The sequence below is a fragment of the Phasianus colchicus genome, chromosome 5, assembly GCF_987193195.1.
Source record: "Phasianus colchicus chromosome 5, bPhaCol1.hap1.1, whole genome shotgun sequence".
NCBI lineage: Eukaryota > Metazoa > Chordata > Aves > Galliformes > Phasianidae > Phasianus > Phasianus colchicus.
The window spans coordinates 20,230,413-20,248,579 of NC_143440.1; the positions used below are offsets into that span (position 1 = coordinate 20,230,413).

Consider the following 18,167-nt stretch of genomic DNA (forward strand, 5'->3'; position numbering starts at 1 on the left):
TGTTCATGCCTTCCCACAAGAGCTGCCATCCCTGGTAACAATGAGGCTGTCATCCTGTTTGAATATAACAGCCATGACATGATCAGAAACCAGCCCCCCAAAAGTGATTTTACTCCCCTGCCAGAAGGTAAAAACACTCATCAGCAAGATTCAGTTCAGGTCCTGATTCAGTGAGATGCTTTAAGCGTGTGAAAATTCCTCTGGGCTTCTTCCTGCTATGGTGTTGGTTTGGGCAGGGTTAAGCTCAGACGCTTTATCCTGTTGCATTCAAACAGACACTGGAAAAACCTTATTTCCTGTCTGTATTCTAGATGGGTGAGTTACACTGCAGATGTACATTATAGCTGGAATGCATGTGTTTGTATGAAATGTACTGCCCAGAATCCGGAGCGGTGATTATTCATACAGAAATTACTCATGCTTCCTCCCATTTGCTTTGCAAGGTTCACTGTTGCTTCATTTATATCCCCAAGTTTCCATTTTCCCCTTGATGGAGGAGAGGAGCCAAGCCCACCAGCCACACCAGCCCCTTTGATGTCTTAAAGCAGTGAATTAGTTCACATAAACTGTAGAGTTTATCAACTTTTTCTGTATGACTGTTTCTCATTTTAGTTTCTAGTATAACTTGAAATTATATAGGAAGGCTGAAGAAGACAGAGTATTTTGTCATAGCCGCTCAGGCAGTAAGATCAATGAAACCAGTGATAGGAAGGAGGGAGAAAAATTCTGAGTCCTAAGTCTTTTAAAAGGAATCTTCCCTTCTCTCCTTACAGTGTCATATTCAGTCATAGTCTGTTGGATGTAGTATAACATTTGTTGGAGTTTGATTGCTTTTTAATATCTGCCTGTGGTTTTTTTTTTTTTTTTTCTCTAAAGGTAACATGTTAGCTTGAAATATTAAGATAAATTTCAAAGAAAATGATGTTTTAAGCTCAGAATTAATCATCTCAGCTTTTTCTAAATTAAAATTTTCCTAACAGAAAAGACTACAATCTATAAACTGTGTGTAAAAAAATCAATAATCTGAACAAAGAAGCACCATAGTAATCTCAGGGAGAGCTTCCAATCTTTTTTACAGTTCCTTACTGTCTAGAACACCTGATGAAGCTGGAAGCCACAAATACATTGAAAACAGCACAATGGCTTATCCAGAACAGCCCAGGGATTCTGGTTTATTAATTTTATCAACTTAAATCATATGATGTTTCCCGTGATTGCTACAGCAGGCACCCATAAACTCCATAGTGCCATGTTAGTCCTTCAGCACAAAAGTCATGCTGTTTCCATTTTGTTCCCAGACCATGCTGTTTAAGTGTTGCTCAGATTTTGGCTAAATTATGTTTTTATTTTATACAGTCTGCATTGCACTGCTTGACGAAATAGCAAGTAGGGCTTTATCAGGGAAGCAGGTAATAACCAATGTAATGAACTAGGAGCAGAGTAAAGCTGATGGATCACTAACCAAACAGCAGAAAAGGCTTCCTTCAGGCATGGCTCATTTAGATGGTGGTTGCAGATGAGTAACAGGAGCAGGAGGGGCCTGCTGTTTCTAAGACGTGGATGAAGATGGTAGGGTTGCATGGACCCTGCTTTTGATCTTTGGATTGTGTTTCAACAGCTGTCCCCAATTGCAATTGCATATCTCTAGTGAGGCAAGCCACTGAGGCGTGTTGGCTCTGTGGCTCTGTGGCACAAGTGATAGTGTGAGGACAGACTGGGGCCTGTGTGTGATGGTCTCAGGACCTCAGCTGACAGAGGGGAATAAAAAGTTGGGCCTATGACTTGTTGGGTTGGTCCCTTCTTATCCTGAAGAAGATGACTCTAGTGGTCTGCTCCCTGTTCTCAGGATCAACATATGGCCTTAACATTATTGCTAGTGTCAAATGGAAACCCACTCATTTACCCAATGTTGATGTGCAAAGATGCATCAGAAAGTTGGTTGTTGCCCTGCAGAGCCATCAGTTGGAGCTTTGCCAGTGTTAGAGAGCTGTCAGTAGCAGCCATGTAGCTCTTGTCCAGCCTCACTGTTGCTTCAGGCTCACAACATATACAATGCTAGAGAGGAGAATTTGGAAGGAAAATAACAATGCTGCTTTTTAAATGGAACTGCGTATGCTCTCTGATTCAAACCTGGCAATATTCAGCTACGCCACTATTCATTTGTAGTACTTCTGGCCTACAGTTGTTGCTGTACAACCTTGTGTAGCATACAGATCTTAAATATTCCATTGTATTATTGCAGCCTTCAGCACAGAAAGGAGCATTTCTCTTTAATATTGCCATTAAAAAAAATCACCTTCAACTTACAAACGTGCATGAAGCAGAAGTTCTGCAATGGAGATTTTCATCACCTTTGTACAGATATTATTAATCTCTCTGCTCATTTTGTTTCCGAGGCTGTTGATTTGAACTCCAATTAATTTCTGTAAAGATCACAAATCAAGTCCTGTCATAACTAGAGAGCATGGTGCGATATCATTATTGCTTGCCTCCGAGTGAACCTGCAAAGCAAGGTGATCAATTCAGGCATAATTGCAGTGTCACCAATTAATTGTTCATGAACAACTAAGGGCTTTTTACACTGGCAGCCTGTCAGTCTCAGAAATTGCAAGGTGATGTGGCAACCCTCAGGTGGGATGAAAACACCCTTTTAAGCAAGTGTAGATTACTAGCAGCATGCTTTGCTTTTAAGGTTTTACTGTACTGCTGTAATTTTGCCATCATTGGATGGAGGTTCACTGCACAGTCTATGCCATCTCAAGTAGAGTCAGGATCAGTCAGGCTCCACCAAACACTGCTTCAGCCACGTGTTGAAGCAGGTACTTGGAGCTAAGCGTGTGCTTAACTTGCATTGAATTCCAAATTAGTCATACTTAAGGGTTCAATTTAGAAATTACCCCAATAAAATCCATCCTTGCTCAGACCCTAATCACACAAGTTGCAAGGGCAGGCAAACGCAGAAACAGCACCTGAGCTGCTAAAAGATCATCTGCCTGTACTTTCCAATGCAAAAACACAGTATGTTATTTGCAGAAGGCTTTAAAATATTTTAATCTCCTTTTAGAATGAGGGCTGGTCTGAGCATGTTTGTAACCATGAAGTTAATTCCACAGAACAGGAGTTAATTCCAGTGCTGATCTCTGTGGGCCTGTGTCTCCACCTGTAGAATGGAGCTAAGAGCATGAGGGGTGATGGAAGGGTTTTCAATGTAACCCATGTTACTTTGTAAACTCTGGTTTGATTTTGCATTGAACCTTTTTCCTTCCTCCCATATCCTGAACACCAATCATTCGTGCCTTGAACTTAAGGAGCGAAGGTCACTTTTTCATAACAAGGCTGTTTAAAAAAAACTCAAATCACCGTGATGTGGCTTCAGTTTAAATGCAGTTCTCAGCAGATTACTTTGGTAAAACATCTATATTTGCAAACAAAGAAGACCTATGATATTATCCCAGTGGAGATCAGCAAAAGAATTTGGGGAATGCAAATGTTGATGATGGTAGTTCCTGTGCTATAGTTAGCCTGAGCAACCAGACATGTGCCCCAAAGCAGACAGACCTCTCTGGGTGCCAAGAGCTGCTCACAGGACAAATGATCAAATCCCCCTGTTGAGGGAGAAGTCAGATTCTGATGTCTCAGTCCTTTCTCAGACAAAATTATGGCAGGGCATTTCCCCCCAAAAGACAGAGAAGATTCCCAGGAATCCTAAGTAGATGAAGGCTGGGATTTGTAATGTATTTTCTGGGAGGAGGTTGTAACGCTTTCTTTTATTTCTCCTCTTTTTTAAACCTGTGCCCGAGTTGGTAACTAATCAAATTTAGTAACATAATTTGGCCTGACCATGCAGATACATTCTCAGTGACGTTCCTTACAGCATATAGGTCCTCTGGGTATCTTGAAGAATAATGCAGGAAGAACTCTTGCCATTCCTCAGGCTTGAAAAGTGAAGGGAAATCTGTTTCTTAATAAAAACAAACTCAAACCCATCACTACTACTCCAAAGCCCTGGTACCTATTGTTTTGGCTTTCTTTGCATTGAGCAGAACACAGATTTTAAAAAGAACAGGAAAAGCTGCATGTCCCAAATGACTAACTGTACTGTGTCACTTTGGTTAGACTGTTTTCAAGAAGCAGGAAAAGGGCCCATCAGATTGAAGTATTATCAACATCAGCATTATTTTTAGTGGATTTGGAGACTCTTGAGAGTAAACCAAACTTTGTCTTAGAAATGACTTTTAATAAAGCTAATTCTGAGGTGGTTTTGGTGCTTTTTGCTTTTTCTAGATCTGTATTTGGAGCTGGCATCCTGCAGCTGCTGGTCGCTGCATGCCACAGTTCAGAGGCCTCACCTTCCTCTCCTACCATACGCACCAATTAGAAAGCCAGAGATGCAGGGAGGCTAAGGAATGAAGCTAGTGAGCAGCTAGTCTTAATGACAGAGGTAGGAATGGGAAGAAGCACTGCTTGAAATAGACCCAGGAGCAAGCCTTCAGTATGGCTTCAATACTGCTGCTATCACGACTGGTCCTTGCTTGGCTTTCCTCTTGTGGGTTGAGTGTAGACATGAGCCTTTGCAAGAGGTTAACAGCCTGGTACTCCTTAATCATCTGCTGTATGGAAATGAGAAAAAAATCCACTTGGTGCCCTTGCAAGAAGCTCTTGGTCCAGAATTTGAAGTCCTGCAAGCAGTCACTGCAGCCTGTGCTGGTGCTGCCAGGCACTTCCCTGCCTCCTCTCCCAGCTCCATAGATAACTCCAGCAGGGGCTGACACACTCTCCCGACGGCTACATCACTTCTCTTCAGGGCACTGACAGCTGAACAGTGCCTGGCAGTATTCGCCCTGCTCCCTCACAGAGCTTTCAGTAAGGAAATCTCCAGGCAAAACAAAGAGGTTTGAAGAGGTTCAGAATTTGTCCTGTCCATTTCCTTAGAGATATTGTGTCAGACATCTTTTAAGGGAGTTGATTCAATTATACAAATCTAAGGTGCAACTAATCACTTGACATTTCTCTGGCCTTTATACATAAAATTGGACTCAGGGCAGAGAAATTACTGGCATGCCTGAGCACACATTCAGAATCCCATTTCCTCTGCTGGATGGAAAGCACTACAAGATGGTCCTCCTGAAGTGTGAGCTGAAGTGAAAGTACCTCAGAAGCAAGCTGCCACTGCTTCCTTCTTCTAGGTGGGTGTGATTTGTGATGGCTTACCACTGAAATATTTTGTGCAGAGAGATGAATGTGGGCTGAAGAAGAAACAGAGCACTGCAAAAAGATGTCCAAAGCGATAACTCATTAGCCCAGAGAGCACCACAGCCAAGCCCTGTTTGTACCTTGGTATTCAGGAGAGCTTGTGAGGGAAGATGAGAGCTGATTAACCTTTCTATTTCATTTTTAATATTAAATGTTATCTGATGGAGCTGCAGATACTGTTCTAACATCCAAATTCCAGATCTTTGTTTAAAATTTGCTTGTGTGCTTTACCTCCTTAGCAGCTGATGACTCTCAATAGGTTACAGAAATCATCTGCTATGGTGATGCTCAGCCTGTGCCTCTAATGCCTCCAGTGTGTCTCAAACAACCTGGCAGTAGTGTCCTCACATCTGCTGCTAGCGAGGCAAGCAGAGCTGATTGCACAGGCTGCAGGGAAGAGCAATGCCAAGCTGAGGAGTCACGCTTGCCTCCTTCTGCTCCAGCCAAGAAGGAAGAATAACACGCTCATTCCCTTCAGGCAGCTGGAAACAAAAAGAAACCACAGAGGACCACAAAATCATCACAGAGCAACATCTGCCAAGGCTATATGCTGCCTCTAGCAGGTCAGGACACAAGCAGATGAAGATAACGCTGTGTGGCAACTTCCTGTCAGTTGTTCTGTGGTTTGCTTTCACATGTGAGGAATTAGATGGAAGTCGATGCATGATCAGTGCTGACAGAAGAATATTTTAAAAGGCAAAAAACCCACAGAGCATCACACGGACATGCCTCTTCTCACGCTGTTCCCACCCCTCGTACTGCTCTTCCTCCATCAGAGAGGCATGGGAGCCTGAAAGTGACCTTTATGCAGATGAGGCAGCTATTTCCATCAAGCAAAGCTTCGTAATAGAGAGAGCTTGGGAAATGTTTTTTTAGGTTATGATCTTTGAGGGCCTTTATTTCTATTTAGAGTCTTATTTTTGAATATCTAAATATATTCCTGAATTTTTATTTTTCTTTGGAGATTTCTCAGTTTAAAATATGCTTTCAACCTGGTCCTAGCAATAAACAGGCCAACCTTGCTGCTGGTGGAGAAAAAGCACATTTTGCAAGTCCATACCCATTGCAGGTATGAGGTTGTTTCTCTTGGAGCAGTCTATAAACCAAGTTCTGGACAAGACTTTCTAAGAGCTGGTAGATCGTGTATTTCTGTAGCTTACAAAACTGGCAAAGATAAATGTGAGGATTATTCATTTCACCAAAGGATAAACATGGAAGTAGTATAAATATGTTTAACTTCCTGCAGGCAGTTTTTGCCCCCCGTAGCCATGACACCTACTGAGGAAAGAAGTAGAAGGCAATAGGGGAAGCTGACCACTTTTCTCATAGCAGCCTTGGCACAAGCCAACAGCAAGAAAATCAGCATAAACACCTGTCTTCAGTCTCTGGCCCACAGCTATGTCTGAACTAGCCCTGCAGGCTTGTGTTCATCTGTCTGTACTAGCAGCCAAGAGGAGATGTGCCTCTTCACATATCCTTTGTTTCCTGTCATCACATGGACAGCTTCTCTGCATGGCTACAGGAGGTCTGCTCTCAAATTCTTAATTAACTATAATCTCACCTGCTGTATAATTGTAGTATGGTCTAGTGATGGTGTAACCAGTGGATGGGAGAAAAGGAAGGCTCTGATTGTTCTCCCACTTTTGCTCAGTATTTGCTTTCCAGGGCACTTCTGGAAGCACTCCAAAAGCAGGCACAGCTGCAATTCAGCAAAGGCCAGAGTGCACAGCGTGTGTCTCCTTGGTGAATAGATTCACTGCCGTTCAGCTTTCCCCACGACTAAATGCATGTTTAATAATTGCTTCTGCAAAGCTAAAAAAAAGGAAGGTAGAGAGAGGGGCTGATGAATGTGACGTTAAATAGCAGGTCCTGCCATTGGAAAGTTGAAATGAGGTCTGAACCCACAATAAAAAGGAAACTGCCCACCTGTGGGAGGAATGCGGCAAGCTGTGGGGAATGTCAGTGCAGCTGCTGAAATTTCTTTGCTTTGTACTTGCCAGTTTGGGTCAGGCTGTGTGTTTCTGGAGGCAGCAAGATGTTATGTTTTCTGGAGGCAGAGTTACCTTTTCAGACCAAAATGTGGTTTTGGGGTTGGTTTTGTTTATTTTCCCTCCTACAAAGCTGTCTACCCACAAATAGCTCTCCCCTGAGAGAGAAATGGATGCATGGAGTGAGATCTGTGGTTTCCAGAGGCCGCTCTGGCTTGTCCTGGTGTTCTCAGCAGGCGCAGGGTCACACCATGCCTTGTTGTCCAGAGCTGCTGAGCATTCAATCCTCTGTGGGCTTGGGCTTGACGGTGTTGCACGTGGCCCCTGTATAGGAAATGCTTGTGATGGAACACGAGGGAGGAAAAAACAGTTTCAAAAAGACACAAGAACGTGGCTCATTGGACTGGATGCAACCTACCAGGCTGTATCCCACCCTGCTGTTGCATTGTGGTGCTAAGAGGTGAGGAGCAGCCCTGGCCACTATTCCTTTCAGAGGCAGGGGCTGCTGACAGCTGGCTGCTTTGACTTGGAGAAAGCCCAAATTCCCATGCTGTTCTCCAGGCCCGTGAAAGTGCCATAGGAGTCTATATTTAAGCTTTAAAAAACAAAACAAAAAAAACAGCAGCTAAAAAGTAGTTTTAAAAGAGCAATGATAATGAACAGGCCTTGTTCGCAGCAGGTGGCCTTGTCTTTTCTGTGTAGCCAAATGTTAGAACTGCAGGAAAAAATACGTACCTCTACACAGTACATAAGGAGGCTGCAGGAAGCAACAGACCTTTCTGCTGGCCATGTAGGGAGGGTATCCCCATTCCAACCTCCAGCAGCCGATCTCCTCCAGATAATGTGGAATTGCAATGCTAAGTAGTAACAGCTGAGGTCTTTCCATTGGAAGGTAAATAAACAAGAGCCTAGCTTTCTCTTTCTCTCCCCCTCACCACATGGTACAGAAAAAGCAACCATAATATGCTGGGGGGAAGAGAAGGAGAAATAAGGTTCCTGCTGTAAAGGTCCAAATCAATTTTAAGATGACCAATTTCTCCCTGTTGGGGTGTGTGACAAGCAACCACTTTCTCCAAGTGCTGGAAGGTAGGTGGTTTGGGTGAGCAGCATTCCCTGGGTATGGATCTTTGTGCCTCAGCCTAGATGTGGCCCTATGGTGTCCCTGGCCCAGTGTCACCTCCATGCTCCTGTCTGGGGAGAGGCCAGAGGGTGTGCTGGGATGAATGTCAGCTCCTCTGAGCTGTGGGGATCCTTTCATCCCTCAGTGGCTGTCATTAGTCACCGGACCTGAGGACATTGGATTCCTCTCCTGGTTGCTGATCTAGGTCATAATCACTTTTCCTGGGGCTACAGAAGAAGACTGGAAATGAGTAGAAAGCTGGGGTCAAAGGAGGAAGAAATTCGATTCCCCAAAGAGAAATGTTTCTCTGCTAATGAAGTGTGAATCCAAACGTGAGGGAGGGGTTGAAGAGCAGCAAGCTACCAGCCTGCGTTTGTTAAATCTCTGAGTGCTCTGAGATGTAATGAGGGCCATAGCCCATAAAGGGGTCAGCCACAGAGGAGATAATTGGCTCCATTAGGGTCACCCATCCTCCTGCTGTTTCTCTCCTCTTTCTGTCCCATTGAAGGAGGAGATGGGTTGGATAGGCTGTGGTGTGGCTCACAAGGTGAGGAGTGATGGATGGGGGCTGCGTGGATACCAAGTTGCTACTGATGTACAGAGAAAGTGTGTCCCTGCCGGTAGGGAGAGGCAGGGTGCAAGGAAAGCCCTGATGAGCAAAGCTGCCCCTGTGGGCAGAAGGATACGGTTTGTCACTGGCATATGGGGCAGGAGAGGGATGCAGAATAAACCTTTCCCATCCCTCCTTGATCTGATCTTGTAAGAATATCAGCAGAGAGACAAACAACAGCAAAGGGAAAGGAAAGGAGTGAGAGCTCCTGCTAAAAGACAAGAAATAGATTTCCAAATGAAACATATTATTTCCATGGCTTCCTCCCCATCTGCAGAGCAGACAAGACAAATATGTCCTTGCCCTCACAGGTGCTGGGCACCCATAAATCCCTCCCGCTTTAACGGTTGTTGCAGATGCTCAGTTCTTCTGCAAATCAGAAGTCAGGTAATAAATCTCTCTCTCTACCTGCATCTTTTTCAAACTTTGTAATTAAAATTCTGCCATCTATTGCTGCTGGAATCTGGAAATTAATTGTCATTAATACAGTTTGAGGCACTGTTGCTCAGATCCTTTTGTCCTTCAGGTGTGTGGTGTGATCAGAAATGTGGAACATCGCTAAGCTCCTCCATCTTTCCTTTGCTTGTCAATATCTCCTAGATATAGAGCCAAACCAAGCTGACTCCTTTCTCCCAGCTGCCAAGTAGCCATGGCCATGGCTTGTTCTGCCCAGGACTCAGTCATATGTGGTCTGCTGCAAAGCCTTCACCACCCCTTGTGTCTGCTCAAAAGCAGCTGGTAAGCAGAGCACATCAGCACGCCCTGGGCCACTGTGGCTGCATTTGTAGTTTCTTGCCTGCTTTGTGTATGTTGTAGGAAGATTTGATTGTGTGTTCTGTATTTACAGGCATGCTACATGTACACACGCTTTCAAATGAAAGACAGTTGTGATTAATACATACATTTTCAGCACCTCCATCCAAAATCCAGCAAAAAAAAATCTCAGGAGTAAATGCTCCCTGTACTTCACTATGTGGAGCTCTGCCCATTTCTGTCTGATATTGAGGCTGTTGAAGAAAATACCTAGATTTAAGCAACAGCAAACAGGTTTCATGTGTTCATGTAAACTGTATAAAATGCTTACAGGAAAATAAGCAGCAGTTGTTTACCCATTGGTTCGTATGTAGCAATGTATAACCCTCTAGAGGCAATGCTGTCACTTTGGGAAGCTCTATGTTAGCAAGGTGATATGGGAAGTGTATGAAAGAGGATAATAAAATACACTTATCTGTAGTTACAGGAAACTGGCTTTGGTGGCCCAGCAAGTCCCTTCTCTATATTCCTAATGATCTTCAAAATACTAGCCTTGTAGTAGGAAATGTCCCAGCAGAGAGGAGCAGGACAGCGTGGCTGCCCATGGTGCACCAGTGGGCAGCTCTGTAGGGACACAGGAATCACTTAAATACCTCAAAAGCAGGCTTCTTTCTTTCTTTCTTTCTTTCTTTTTTTTTCTTAGTGACTAAAATGACTGAAAATGAGCAAAGTGAAATCCTGGAGCTGGGGTTGCAACTCAAGTCAAATCAGCCAAGTCATGAATTGGCAGCAGTATGAAATGAAGTCAACAGCTGATCAAATCATCAAACAAGCACACAGAAGATTTGTGTAATGAAGCCAGACAACATATGGCAAATTTTATGAAACAATGAGCACTGCTCTTCCTTACTCCAGCTACACTTCTCACTTGCCCACGCTTACTTCTGTCTCTTCGTCCTTAAAATCTTTGTCTTTTTTTTTTTCCCCAGGAAGTGATTGGAGAAGCAAAGGTAGCTTTGTTCTGATCTGGTAAAGACCACCTCTTGGTGATGGATCAATTTGGTGTAGAACTAGCAAGGAAATACTAATGATTGCAAAAGGAGACAGTTGGAGTTTATTCTTCTTGTTATGTACAATGTAATAGCTTATTAGATAAGATGGAGGGCCAGAGTTATTTGGAGAAATAGGTTGGAAAATCAGGGGAACTGTCTCATTTTCTAGAGAGCTTTGAGAAGGTCCTGATGCACTGCACCATAACTGGCTGCTGCAACTTCTGCCTTGGGCTCACTGTGAGTTGCTTTGATGCAGCCAGGGCTACGTGGGCTGTGCTGGGTGGTGAAGGAGCAGCAGCACAAGTGAAGCTGAAACATGAAAAATGTGGAAAGGAGGGGTCAAAGACCTGAAAACCTAATTGCCATGCACGCTGCAGCTTGGTTGGAGGTGTTTGGTTTGTGCCATACAATGAGACATCTCATAGTGATTAAGTTAAGGAAAGTAGGTTTGTGTCTAGGGGTAGAGAAGAGATGGGTGTGCACAATATTTGTGTAATATATCCTCAGCCATTCTCAAATTCTTACTGGCCTAAACAGCAGCTAGCTGTCATAAAATCTACTTCTTTTACTGAAAATTATGTTAGCTGTCTATGCATAATGTTTCCTCTCTCATCCAGATGAACAGAAGTGCCACATGTGATTGTGTGATCTCAAGGATTTAAGATTCCTGGGGAAATTCAGAGACAGAGAATTTAGATGCTATATATCTGCCTTTGTACTACTGATGTAGTTTAAAGGCTCACGCTGTCATGGTGAAACACAGCCTAGCAAAGGCCCCTCAGCAGTCCTAACACTACTGAGTATCCTTACTCCTTCTAGTTTGTGACATGTTTATTACTAGTTTCAGTCTGACGTGGTCTTACCTTATGGACTGTGGTGTAGAGCAGGAGGGGAAACTTAATGGAGGAGAGACAGACTGCACAGGATGTTCCCCCAGGGTTTTCAATTTTGCAGGTTGGCTAACTACACACTCTCAGCATTGCTTGCTGGAGAGCTGGGCTAAATGTGTTTTACCAAAAGAGGCCGCCATTATTTCCTGTAGGGCTGGGTTGCATCTTGGCTCCTTAATATTCAGGCTGTTCAGGTTTGTTCTGGAAATATTTGCAAGCGAGAGCTGACCTTGTTCCCCTCCATATTGCTTCTGTTAGAATGAAAACATCAGTGGAGAAAACAAAACAGCCCAGCGGACTGGCAAGTGAATTATGCAGTGTGCGTGTACCCATCCTGAGCTCCCAGGTGTTTCTGAGACAGCTGCACTCCTGGCCCAGTGGGCTGTGACACTTGCTTGTCAAGATATGTCCTGATGACACTTCTGTACCAGGCCATGTCTTGCTGCCTCACATCAGCTGGATCTCAGGATCATATCCAGTGATGGGGATAATTCCAGACATTGTTCCCAGATTGCTGTGTTTCCTTCACAGGTAAAGAAAGATCAAGGCATCTTGATAGGTGGTTCCTGATGGCCATGGGCCCCGTGAACTCACTGGTGACCATTTGTGGGTGACCGCGATGGGAAGCTGTTCAGCCCAGGTACTGATGATGATCTAAATGAGTTCCCTGCCTAAAGCTCTCTCCTGGTTTGGCACTTCAGAAAGTCTGGGTATGGGATCAAGCTGCACTCGAGCTGGTCAGATGTTTTGGTTGCGAGACTGTTGGTTTCCAGAGCAGCCAAGCTCCTGATTATCTGCTGAGAGTTCCTCAAACCTCTGTTCACCTGTGGGATCTTAATTTGTATCAAGAAAGATGGAAGACTGAAGGCTGGCTCCAAAACATGCCAGATGCAGAGTGAGTTGATCCATCGTTTGTTTCTAGCATTTGTCATCCTGGAGTGACTCTACTGTGAAAACATGAAAAAGCCAGGGCCCTGCTGACTGCAGGGCAGCAAACTCAAAGCTCAAAGACATGGTAATGAAACTAAATAAAATAAACAGAATGAAGGCAATAGTGCACTGAAGGCAACGTAGCAAGAAGTGTTCAGGAAATTGTTGTTTTGAAGGAGTTCAGAAATCTGCTGGAGACTTCATTTCTTACGTCCCTGTCTCAAAGACAAACTGAAAACCAGTAGCAATCCAATGTCATTGTTCCTGCTAAACAGCTTCCTATAGTGCATAAATCAGCTATAGCCTGGGTTCACATCATTTTGGTTTCCTTTGCCACCATTTGTACTGGGGGAGGACAGTGACGATGGAGTGCTCCCACCTCCCTGGCCACCACCACTGGAGCAGTACTGAGGTCAGGCAGGGGAGGCTCTCTGTGCCCCTCTCTGCAGCTCACTGTGGGTGATCTGTTTTGCAGTGTCCCCCAGTGCTTCCACTTTTCACTGGCATCACAGCCAGGCCCTAGGCTTTTCTTCTGTTTTGACACCTTTGCTACTCCCAAACAGTAAGACCATAAATTTCTCCCCATCCTTTTTGCAGAGAGTGTGTAACCAGAGCTTCACAGTCTTTGGAGATGGATAGTCCTGTTAATAAGAAGGGTGAGGTGATGATGCGCTAGAAAGATCCCCCAGGGATGCATTTGCCACTTTCGGCACTTGAAAGATGATAAGCTGTTAGATAAATCTCCTGAAAATATCACTTAGGCCAAAGTGGGTTGGTCAAAGGTGGTCAAAAGAGTTTGAAAAATGCCCCTTCAGACTTATGCAGTGACAGGTCAAAATATGAGACAGAAAACAGCGGGAGCAGAGATTTTAAAAGCTATGCTGCCCTGAAAAGGGCAGCTACATTGGTATGGCCGCCCGCTGCATCCCTGCCCAAGTGCCTGAGTTAATGCCATCTTCCCCAATGTCTTTTTTCACCTGAAACAGAGGCTTTGCTCACTGGGAGCAAGTTCCTGAATGCAGTTTGGGTAATTAACATAGTGGAGGGTTAGAGCCCAGATCAGATAGGAAAGGAACAAAGGGAAAGAAACCTTGGAGCACTGCTCTTTGTGATCAGACATCGGGGCTCACACCGCATCTCTCTCTCCTTATGTACAACATTGCCTTTACATTTCTTGCCTGAAGACATGGCCATTTCAGAACATGTTGATATGCTGATGATTCCAGCCTCTCCCCAAGGTGGCTGTGGACATTTCCTCTGCTGTGTGACCACCAGCTTCTCCAGCAGTGTGCCTGTTGCACCGGGCCAGGGCTTTGCCAGGATCCAGCCTCTGTTGGCAGGAAAGAGAAGAGCATCTCCCATCTGTGCAGGCTGGTTCAAATTGTTCTTTCTTCCTCCCACTTTGTTCTTTGTTGCACAGGTGTCTTATTCTCAAAAAAACAGTTTTTTTTTTTTTCCTTCTTGCTTTCATTTGCACTTTGTGAGTGCACCTGCTTGCACAAAACTTGAGACAGGCCCATTTGCTCTTGCTGTTCAAGTGGGAGATCCAAGCAATGTCACACATGGGCATCTGTTGCTCAGAGGAAATGGTGGTGTCAACTTGTCATGCTTTGCTCCTGCATCCTGTGTAGCAGAGCAGCAGCCCACGCACAGCTGGAATTCTTTCCTGCCAACAAAAAGCTGCAGTCAGTAGGTGAAATCCACACAGTGCATCATTTGGATCTTTGAAATCAGACTCTTGGGTGACTTGAGTGCTGTGTGACCTTTTTTCATTAGGCTGCCAGACAGAGGTGCATTTTTCTTTTGTAAAAACAAACAAAGAGTCATCTGCCTTCAAAGGATTCATTGTCAAAATGCTTTCCATCTGTGCAGTATTCTGCTTGTTATTTGCCTTTGTCTTCTGTTCCTGAGGGGTTAATTAAGACATGTATTCTTCCCAGACTATTTCTTGACTGCAGAGGAGCTGAAAACACAGATTTGTTTTTATCTATGACAGTGTAGTCAGCTGTCCTGAATCACTGCTGTTGGAGCTGGAAGCAGCTTGGCAGACTAGCCAATATATCTCCCCCTAAATGCAAGGTTCTTCCTTGAAGGGCACTCCTTGTGTTTTAATCAATATGATATATAGGAGGTTCGATTACTTCCCTTGCTACCTCCCACTTCTCCGCTGTTCACAAATCCTTGAGATAGCTGGAAACCTTGAGAATTGTGTGCTGTGTTTATAGTTTTGATATTCTGAGGTCTAATTCTACTTGCAGTTTTTGCATATCAAGGCACGTGTGTACAGATTTGTTTTGAGGCTTGCTTTTAGACTCTGCCCAGTCTGGGTTGCTTTGCCACAGCATGGCTGCCAATGAGCAAAGGACTATATCCTCGTAGTTTTATCTCAAACAGTGAAATTTGACATTTCCTGATTTCACAGAAACTTGTATCAAAGTGTTATCTTACTGTTTATGGAGGTAGTGGGACAGCATCTGAATCACCTGAGTGCAAAGGCATGTGCCAAGTGCTGTATTCGCTCTTGGAGCCTATCTCTTTAAAGGAACAAAAGTAATAATAGCTGAAGAGGTATGTTCCTTAAAAGGAGAGCTAAGTTGGGCTGTCATATAGGAAACTCCAGTCCACACTGAGATGTCAGCCAGCATAAAGACAATGTCTGTGCAAAAATTTCTGCAGCTCTGCCTCCCACTCGTGAAGGCCACAGGCCCTACCTTCTGGCTCAATGAGCAATGTGGCAGATAAGGGTGTTTTATCTCCATTGAAAAGATTAATGTCAAGCGTGAGGATTAGTTCTCTGCAGCGCAAGAGATTAAGTTTGGATTTTGCAAGCTTTCCCATTATCGGCTTTCTCCCAGGACAATCCCCACAGGCCTGTACCACCCTCCCTGGCTCCCAGATTCAGGGAACGTCCTTCATTCATCTGTGCTTCCTTTTGCTCCAGCCCTGCATGGAAGTGACCATTGTGCTGAGCCTGAGCCTCACGGTAAAGATGTACTGGTCCTGGAAGCTGGCGTGTGCCAGCACCCCATCCTGCTCCAGGGGAACCACAGCAGTTCCCATCACATCCCAGCAGCTGGGCTGAGTTTTAAAATAATGGTGCCCGTATTAATGACTTCTCACTCCGGGTCTGTCATCCCAGTTTTTATTTTGTACCCCACCGAGGTCTGGTCTCTGGCAATACCCCACTCCCCTGGCTGCCATGGCCTGCCCTCCTCCTGCCAGCCTGGCACAGGTGGTGAAAGCAGTGCTCAGGGTGGATGTAACTGAGGCTACTCGCTGGGCGACCGCCCGCTTAATCTGATTACTGACCGGTGACGCACTGCAGCCCATTAACCTTGTTGTGCCTGGCTCCCTGACACTTGTGGCACAAATGAGGTGTGACGTGATTAAATGAGACTGATCAGTTTTGCTCACCAGTACAATGCCCACAGATGCCGTGCTGGGGATTTACAATGTGGGGAAGCTTTGAAGTCCATCATTTAGATGTTATGGCTGCCTTCCTCTGGCCAGAGTTATGACTGTCCTCTCCAAACACGCGTAGCTCGGTGGGGACACAGTGAGTCTTCTGGAATCGATCCTGGCAGGTCTCAGCAGGACCCCGGCTTGGAGGTATGTCTGTGGAGCAGAGCTTGTCTTGGTGTGCACCACACGCAAAAGAGGGCACACTCACCCCTGGAGAGGAAAGCAAAACTGTGAGCAGTACAACTGTATACATGTATTCGGTGTTCTAACCATATTTCATTTTTGTGTGTGGGGTGAGGAGGGGTGATTTGGGCCAAAATATACAGGAGATTTTTTTAAAGTGCTAACCCATTGTTTACTGGAAAAGGCTATTATAAAAGGAGGAAGGAGGCAGAAAGAATGAGCCTAAAGATGAAAAGAAAATAATTACATTGGATGGGATACGAAATCAAGGGCAATGTTTTTCCTCCCTGCTATCGGCATTTATTTTTGCTAGTAAAGCACTGGGATAAGGAGACTTTGTTCTTCCAACATAGTCAAAACAAATGTAAAATTCTCAGCCTGACACTGAAAATGATGGATGCCTTTGCAGAAGGCTGGACGCAGGCAATACAGATTTGTATCGCTGTGTTTGCTCATGTATCACTTTCTTCATTTCAGTCCACATGAAAGAATCCAGAATTCCTGCTCAGGGGTGCTGCCTGTCAAATAAATACAATATCTGTGAATCAGAGCAGAATGCATACAGAATGAAATGTCTCAAATCAGCAGTATAATGTAAGTTTTACTAATTGGCTTTGTTAATTAGTAGAGCTTCAGGAGCTACAGAACTGTGTATGTGTGCTCGTGTGGGATAGCATGAGAGATCGCACAGATGCTGAGCTCAGAGACTGCATGCAAAGGAAAAGGCTCTCTTAGAGAACAGTAACTCAACCTTCAGCTTCTACTAATTCTAGAAAAGATTTCATGGCCAAATGCTCGCTCAGGATTACCTAGCAGAAAATTACACAACTGCCAGCAAAGCAAATAGTCTTGAATAAAGATGAACAAAACCCTCTTGAATAAAGATGAACGAAACCCTTAAGCTAAGTCAGAAAACTGTTGTGAACTAATCACTTTTCTGACCTTAACTGCTCTCTAATAGCCACTGGGCAGTGAGTGCCTCATATAAATGCTTATAATAACTAAACCTTGCGAGATGAAGTGCAGGCAGGGTGAGACAGCTGTCCTCTGGCGTTTCCCCCTGCAAGCTGTCAGGGTGACGCTGGCTGGGATCTTGCTGCCATGAGATGGACCAGGTGGAACCAGGCGGGACTCAACATGCTGCTTTGTCCCCCAGTTCCTCTCCAGTCATGCTCTCAAAGCTGGTGCTCCTCGGCCCTTCTCCAAACACATTTGTTGTAGCAGCATCACACAGAGGAGTCATGAGAGAGGCCTTCCTTGGGCTGAGCACGGCGCTAACACACTGAGGAGTGGCATCCAAATTGACAAAGAATAAAGGGAAAGTGATCACAAGGAAGCGCATGGGTTAGCTTTTGGCTCATGAGAAGGAAAATGAAATGGAATAGGATATCCTTTTGCTTAAGTAATATAACTTGTGCTGGAAAGGGATGCCAACACTTCAGTATTGCCAGGGCCAAGACTTTTTGGGCTAGTCTTGCAGTGCAAAATTGTTTTCCCATTCCTGGTTGAAGAATCCATTATTTTCCTCTGGATGCAGGTTAAATTTAAAGGTGCCTTCTTTATTTTTAATAGCTGTCCTCTTCTCTTCTCTTCTCTTCTCTTCTCTTCTCTTCTCTTCTCTTCTCTTCTCTTCTCTTCTCTTCTCTTTCAATTGCCTGCTTTAGCATTTCTCTGATGGAGAAGATATTCCTCGGTGACTCCCTGCAATGACACTCATGAAGACAGTTAAATATGAATCACAGATGCTCTGAAGAATTCTCTGATATTGCTACCAAAAGGGAGGTGGAGAAAGTAAGAGGTAAGGGCAAAAAATAATGTCATAGAAAGACTTTCTTTCATTCCTACATGCTGCAAGAAATAATTTTGTTAATGGAGTGTTACAATCTTTTGAGAGTGTCCCTCTCTCAGAAGGATTTCTTGGAATCT

At 44.4% G+C, this 18,167-nt stretch overlaps 1 protein-coding gene across 9 annotated transcripts in view; it reads left to right on the top strand.

Moving 5' to 3' along the window:
- The window catches only part of LDLRAD3 (low density lipoprotein receptor class A domain containing 3), a 196,748-nt gene that overhangs the window by 64,775 nt on the left and 113,806 nt on the right, over window positions 1-18,167 (top strand). For 3 of the 9 annotated variants that reach the window (XM_090140801.1, XM_090140809.1, XM_090140806.1), the window contains 2 exons: window positions 12,198-16,835; window positions 17,906-18,039. In XM_090140801.1, coding sequence (XP_089996927.1) covers window positions 17,973-18,039 — 67 coding nt within the window. In that variant the 5' untranslated portion in view covers window positions 12,198-16,835; window positions 17,906-17,972. Of the gene's footprint in view, window positions 1-8,202; window positions 8,328-9,571; window positions 9,710-12,197; window positions 16,836-17,905; window positions 18,040-18,167 lie in introns of those variants that run through there. The other 6 variants (XM_090140810.1, XM_090140807.1, XM_090140804.1 and 3 more) reach the window with 5 other exon arrangements.